This window comes from Loa loa (genome assembly GCF_000183805.2).
Source record: "Loa loa unplaced genomic scaffold supercont3.438, whole genome shotgun sequence".
In the NCBI taxonomy this organism is placed as follows: Eukaryota; Metazoa; Nematoda; class Chromadorea; order Rhabditida; family Onchocercidae; genus Loa; species Loa loa.
The window spans coordinates 1-7322 of NW_018108618.1; the positions used below are offsets into that span (position 1 = coordinate 1).

The 7322-nt window shown below is 34.1% G+C and overlaps 1 protein-coding gene across 1 annotated transcript in view; it reads right to left on the reverse strand.

Moving 5' to 3' along the window:
- Positions 1 to 2656: 2656 nt before the first annotated feature.
- Positions 2657 to 7322, reverse strand: part of LOAG_18673 (RGC/RGC protein kinase) — a gene marked incomplete at its 5' end in the record, with an annotated part of 10413 nt that continues 5747 nt past the window's right edge. The window contains 11 exons of the mRNA XM_020451337.1: positions 2657 to 2967; positions 3408 to 3539; positions 3946 to 4077; positions 4415 to 4519; positions 4681 to 4873; positions 5179 to 5276; positions 5598 to 5640; positions 5775 to 5976; positions 6146 to 6316; positions 6675 to 6858; positions 7072 to 7296. Coding sequence (XP_020304885.1) covers positions 2881 to 2967; positions 3408 to 3539; positions 3946 to 4077; positions 4415 to 4519; positions 4681 to 4873; positions 5179 to 5276; positions 5598 to 5640; positions 5775 to 5976; positions 6146 to 6316; positions 6675 to 6858; positions 7072 to 7296 — 1572 coding nt within the window. The 3' untranslated portion in view covers positions 2657 to 2880. The remainder of the gene's footprint in view (positions 2968 to 3407; positions 3540 to 3945; positions 4078 to 4414; positions 4520 to 4680; positions 4874 to 5178; positions 5277 to 5597; positions 5641 to 5774; positions 5977 to 6145; positions 6317 to 6674; positions 6859 to 7071; positions 7297 to 7322) is intronic.

Sequence of the window (7322 nt, forward strand, 5' to 3'; positions counted from 1 at the left end):
CAACAATAGTAACGACAACAATAATAATAACAACAACAATAATAACAACAAAACAGCAACAACGATAATAATAACAACAATAATAGTGACAGTAACAACTATCTGAAGGAAGTTAATGAATGGCACTCCAATTAGAAAGAGAAACATAGAGCGATGAGAAAATCACGAAAATAATAATGGTGAAAGAGTAATAGTGGGACACCGCTGCACCGATACTAATCTCTGATCGACAACTTACTGCACTTCGGAAAAGTTGTAAACAAATACTCATCATCCACTAGGGCCTGTAACTTTCAAATGCGCTTCCTTACTCTGGCTGTCATCCAAAATGACGTCAATACCTGTAGTCGAAAGATGGGACACTATTATCGTTGCCATAACCATAACAACCAATTTTTTATTTTATTTAAAAATTACTCTTGAATTATTCAAATCAGATAAATTATGCTTAACAATATTATAGCATAACAATTATCTCTCTAACCAAAGAGGTCAGATATCCCATATGTTTATAATCATTATGATAAGCTGTGACTTTCTAAAATTAACAATCAATATAAGCATTTTAGATCAACTTCATAGAATATGAGGGGAAAAAATGATTTTTCATCAAAAAAGAATTAATGTAGTATGTTGGATTACCCGAGAGCAACCCAGAAAAGTAGCTCGGGAAATATTTTACAAAATGAGAAAAAGACAACTTTGTCCTTTAACTTTTTATTTGTAACTCTACAATTGGTCACATCTGAGTTCTTGCCGATTGTTTATTTATAAACACACCTCTTGCAGTGGCTGCACTATTGAGGGAAATAACATTTTTTTTTTGTGGTACCCTTGGCCTTAATTTTCCTATGAATCCTAAAATGTAATGATATGAGTAAATTTCAACATGCAATAATGTTTCAACGAAAGCTTTAGATCTCAAAACCAGTGTTTTCAAGTTAAACGAGAGAATGATAATTCATTCTGTTATCTTTTGGAAATAAGATATAAACAAAAAGAAGCTTCGAGCGACCCTTCAACCATAAAAATGTTTTAGAAACGTCTTCTACAATGAAGGCTTCATTTTCGTTTTACAATAGTTTTTATTTCATCCCTGAGAGTTCAGATCGCCAAGTTTAGATTAACTACCGACAAAAACAAGACTGTTCTTGAATTCATTGTTATAGATGATGAAAGAGGTCTGGGTTCGTTTAAAAACAAAACTTGACAAATTCATTGTAGTAATCTCTAGATTTTCGAATTAATCGAAGGTCGACACCTCCCATTTTCTTGTCACCTGTCCACTCTTCCCTTCAACATCTCTTAGAATGCGAATTCCACCAATGATAAAAAATTCGAGTAAATCCTATTAATAATAACATTATCAACATCAGATGGAACTGAATGAGAGATATCCCACTTCTTCCCTCAAATATTAATTTCGTAAAGCCATTGGCCTTTTTACTTGGAATAAATTCGGTTGCTAGTTTTGACTGCTAGTTTTTGCCGGCCTCTTCCATCATTTTCTGAACAAAAATCCTAACCATTACCTTTGCATATATCATAGCATTAAGGAAAAAGATTGGTGAAAAGAAAATTACTATAATTTTAATCAGATTTTGAAAAAAAAAGAATCAAAACGAGATTTCATGATTTATAATCTCTAAAATTCGCATTTATTTCTTGTAATTGAAGAAAAACTTTGGAGAAAGTAAAAAAAAAACTGCAAATTTGCGAAAAGAAGTTAGCTCCAGAACTACAGAAATATTAAACAAAAAACTAAATGAGTAAATTAAAATGCAGACGTAGTTCGGAAAGTTTTTAGCTGGAAAAGAGAGTGATAAAATTATACTTAGATTCACGGAGTAAAAGTTTCAACTGCAAAACAAAAGTAAAATTGGATCATCGAATTTATGGAATTAGCTTTTAGATAAGACATTTACAACTTAAACGTGTAATGTCATTTTATTTTTCTGTTCGCTTGTGACATAGTGAATTACAGATTGTGATTTTGTACTTGAAAATAAGTTGAGCAAATCGGAGTTACGAAGGGATGCAGTTGGAAAATCAGTAAATTTTGCTAAGTGGAAGAAGTCTCATACATAGGAGGAAATGTCACATGCCTTTTCTGCTAATACAAAAAGAGTTTGGTGCATAAAATGCAAAGAAATTCATTTGTACTTTGGTTTTTCAGAATAACTTTTGCTTCTAACTCCCCTTTGTCAATAATTTAAACGACTGGGAGAAAGGAGAAAGAGAATGAGTAGAAGGAGAGAGAGAGAGAGGGGAAATAGCAAATTTTAATAAAATCAATTCTAACATTTAATTCTCATACAAATGGCTGGCAGCAGATCGAAGTTCCAAGTTTAGCAGAGCAGAAAAACAAACTGCCTGACACATTCCGTGATCCATTACGGGTCCTCATTGGTAAACAGTACCTGTGGTCATTCATTTAGTTCATATGCACTGATTTCTCAGAGAGAGGTATGAATGAATGACTGATTGATCCCCTTAAGAATGAAAACACCTGAGATTGCCTTCTCTTTATCTTTCCTGAAGCTTTGCGGAAACCTGAATGGCAACTGAGGTTGAGGTCATGGTCCACTTTGCCGGGAAACAAAAGTAGCATATCGCTTGATTCGCAGTTTTCAAAAGTACTGAGCGTGAAAATGAGCACTGATTGATTTATTAACCGATCGAACATTAGGTATTTCATAAAGCACCATTCGAAGCTTCAAATCCAATTCCAGAACTGGATCTTCATTACTTCACCCTCCCCCTTGCTTTCCATACCCACATTTCCAGTCGGAAAAACTGATTCATTCCCTTTCATGTATTTTATCATAGATTTCCCAACTGAGCAGAAAAACACAGAAGACGAAAATGGATCCTCTCAGGCTAGCGGCCACTTCCAATTGCTGAGCGACTCGATGTCAGTAACTCTTCATAATCATCTAACCAATAAGTGAGCAATCTGCCGATTCCCTGTAATAATCGTAATTTTGTGTAATTTTCCACAGGAAAGTTTTAAGCAGACTCATTTCTGGTTATATTTATGTGTGAAATATTTTTCATTTCTGGTTATATTCATATAAGATTATATTCCTTCAACCCATTCATTTTTCATACTATCCTCCAATTCAGCTCCAGTTGTTTTATTGGAACGCTAACTCCCTCCACCAGACATCAAAGACAGAGATTCGGAAACTCTACTATCAGCAGTGCGATTCCCTTATTATTGCCTTTATTAAATGAATATGGAGAAAATATCTGGATATGAATTGAGAATAATATAAATTTAAGACTCTTCCAGCATATAACAAAAGTATCTCTTTTAAATTTCTTACACAAAAAAAAATGAAAATTATCGACTTTTTTGGGTATGAAACGGATCATTTGCAATTGGAAAAAGGTCTAAAACAGACATCAATTCGAATTCCTCCTCGCGGTGAGCATTTGAATTCTGGATATCGAGCTGTCAACAGCTGATAACTTTTCAGAGTGATCTGAATTTTATCCGGCAAACCACTATTTTCCATTTTTGCTGCCAGTGTCACCTAAAATAGTTTTCAAATACAAGAAAATTTGTGTCAAATTTACCAAACTTTTCTCCTTGCACTGGAGGTTATTTATGATAAAGAGAAGGTAAATCGAGATGTGTAAGCGAAAGAAAGGGAGACGGAAAGGTAAGCACCTCGAAAATGGATGGCAAAATTACCTGCAAATACCAGAGTATCATAAGTAAACAAACAGGCAAATAACTATCCGAGTTCATGTAAATGAGTGAGTGGTTCATAACTATTCATCATTTGAACGTTTTGTGGCTAATTAATAAAACTTAACCGGAATTTTTCGTCAGTAATCCGCTTGAGTATGTTAAAGTATTTCGACCAAACTTTCTATCTTACAGTTCTTGCTTTCATCTATGTATTTTTGAGTTCCGGATAAAGCAAAAAAATAAACCGTCTGGCCAAAAACACAATATCTCGGTGCATTCAAGCCAACAACCCCAGCGAATACAGGCCCCGTGTTGAAACCCCAGCGACAGTGCAGCTTTTGTCCTGGTCTATGCGGTACTTCATATTCGGATAGGAACTGGAAATTTTATTTTTTGCTTATTTCTTTTATATTTTATATTTAAATTTTATTTTATCTTTCTTAAAAATCAATGTTGTAATAACGACTGTTCCAAAAATCAAAGAAGTGAAAAGAGGCTTTTTTAAGAGGAATGGTCTTCCAACAATTCGTATTGTTTGTCCTAAAAACATGATATATCCTCGTTTGTTCAATTTCATCGCTGTTGATTTATTTCTTGTCGAAGGTCCTTTTGAACAGATAAACCAATACCATCTCCCCTCACTTTTCTCTCTCACTCTCCATATATATATTAAAAAGAAAACTTAAAATCTCAAAAGAGACAATTAAAACTTGCATCCCTCATCATAATTGCTACAAAAGCAATATCTCGAACATGGTTATGTCGACTAGTAATCGGTACCCCAGATGTTACCATATATGCATCGCCAATTGTTTCCACCTTAACGGAAAGTTATAGGCATGCAATGAAGGCACTGCTCAAGAAATAAATTATTGATCTTCGTGTTGCAGCTAAACAAATAAAAATCTCGACTTTTTCTGATCCACCTCCTGTGAATAATGCTTTTTGAGTGTATATCGAGCACTAATCAATAAAAATACCTTGTAACATTGGTGCTGTGAGATAATCATATCGAACTTTTGGAAAACACCACTCAACAGTGTAACCACTTCCATCGGCAAACTATCACTGCAAAGCGATGTGAAACCAACGACATCCGAATACATCACTGTTGCCGACTTGTAATTCTTTGGATCGACTCGACGACTTATTTTCAGCTCATTAGCTACGGACCTGAAATATTAATTGCATTACAAATCGCTAATCTTTGCCAAAATTTGAGGTAATACAAATCGCTAGTTTTTACCAAAATTTGAGTTATCCTAAATTTTTTCTTGACCAGACTGCACAGAAACTTACTGAATACTTCCCAGCAAAAAGATAGAGGCGGGTGGAGATGACCTAAATAACTTTAATGCTTTTTTTTTTACTTTAAGATTATTCAATCTTATAAATATGGTTTCATCCGAAAAGCTATGCTCCTTGTGACAACTGTCAATCTGTAATTATTGAGAGAGAGTTTTATACTAATATCTTACTTAGGTAACAACTCAAGAAGCAAACGTTCGGCATGCTCTTGTGCTTGTTCCAATTGTTGCGTCCGTTTTTTCACCAGCTTCTCCAAATTGTTCGTGTACTGTAGTATAAATTACTTCAAAACTTCCTACTTTCTATTCGCAGATTTTATCTCATGTTTTGGACTAAACTTTCTTGATTTTTATATACTAAGGGCCAGGCTGTTTGACAGTTAATATCTTTTCGAGCGTTGAATTACTGCTGAGGATTGAATTTATCTTTTATAACCACTTAATTTAAAATATTGCAAACCAAAGTCTAACCATAGTTCCCATATTTCCGCAGACTCTAACGGTTGCTTCAAAGAATTTTAAAGGTATCGTTTTTTAATGGTTTCTTTAAAGAAACCATTAAAAAACGTTTCATTGAAAGAGAATTGTACCTGTTCGAGATTTTTGATCATTTGATCGACCAAACTGCCCGATCTGAAGTTTCGGTAGAAATAGTTTGTTATATTATCACAGATATAATCGCTTTGTTTTTCCCGGAATAATGAGTATCTGGTAACCCCATGACATCCAGTAAATCGTAGTTAATATTTTGAAAAAACTTAGTTTACATTTTCAATGTAGCATCCGTAATTTTACGTGCCAGTGTTGCATCAGGGCGTTGATCAATGATTCCAGACCAGCATTTGTGCATTAGTCCAAGCAAATCCGGATGCACTTCGATGTTTCCCGGGATAGATGGATAAGGCGGAATCAGCGCTTCGGCTGACTCACAAAAAATGCTTAAAGTATCTTTATTCACTGTTTTGATATCTGAAATTCACGAATTAAATTTGTTCATCTGTAAATAATTCTATTCTATTTTTCTCAGGCCTTTATTCTGTTTTACACTTCATTATATTTAATGACTATACTATCCCATACTTACTGCAGAAAAAAAATTAAACAAATGAGTGACATTTAGACAATCACAAACACATACTATAATGATTATCATCGAGTATAATCGACTTCCTATGAAAGACAATTTCATACAATATAATTCCAAACGCATATATGTCAGCAGCCCTTGCTTGCTTGGTGTTGAATGTTACCGTACCCTCATTCATATTTTTGAGAAAGCGACGCATTTCTGGCGAATAATAATGTAAATCTGAATTTGAGATTTCAGTGAGAGTTGTTCCAAACGATGGCATTTATTTCGACAATCAGTTCTGGCAATGCAGTGTAATCCTAGGATTACAGCGATTTTGTTATTCCTCTGATGATGCAAAAAAAAAATGTTTAGATTCTGAACATTTCATGCATCTTCAGTGGATAACAATGCAAATCTGAATTTGCGATCTTAGCAGAAATCTGAAGCCTAAAAAAAACTAAAAATTTCTGCACAAATATGAATTGTTAACAAAATCATCAAAATATTAATTATTTTGTTGCAAGTATGTAAAAAATCGACAAAATTCCGGTCTTCCATTAAACTCAATTTCGAAATTCCAATCATTTCAACAGACCTGAATTTGGAATTAACCACATCTTGTTTTTGGCACTTATGGAGCCCTTTATACTCCATTTATAAAGTAATTTCGACAAACCAAATCCAGAGAGTTTCAGGATCCAGTGACTATCAATGAGGCATTGTGATGGAGTCAATGAACCATGATAACCAACCGTCGAGGCATGCAAAAACTCCAGGCCCTGAAAATCAATATCAGATGATATATACATACCTTATATACTGAACAAGATTTTTTGCATTTGAAGAAATTTGATTTTAGAAAGATCGACCAAAATTCGAGTTCTACAAAATCCTCTTCAAAATTACATTCGAAGATTATGAAGAAATCTTCGTACATTGTGATTAGCAACTAAGACATCCATCAGATTTAAAAGGCCATAATGAAAACAGACCCGAATAATATCACGAACAAAAGCTCGCTTAAAGTTTTGTTGAAATGCTGGACCAATTTTGTTATCATTGCTCAGCTTATCTGTCGGACCCGTGCTCGCATTAAAAAACACCATGTCAGCTAATGTCCCACGGAAACAATGATTCCAAATTGTATAGAATTCGGTTCGTTTGTCAAAGCATATCCCAATGAACTGATTGATATTATCGTGTACCAGCTGTTTCATCTACAACAAACATATATTTGCAAATT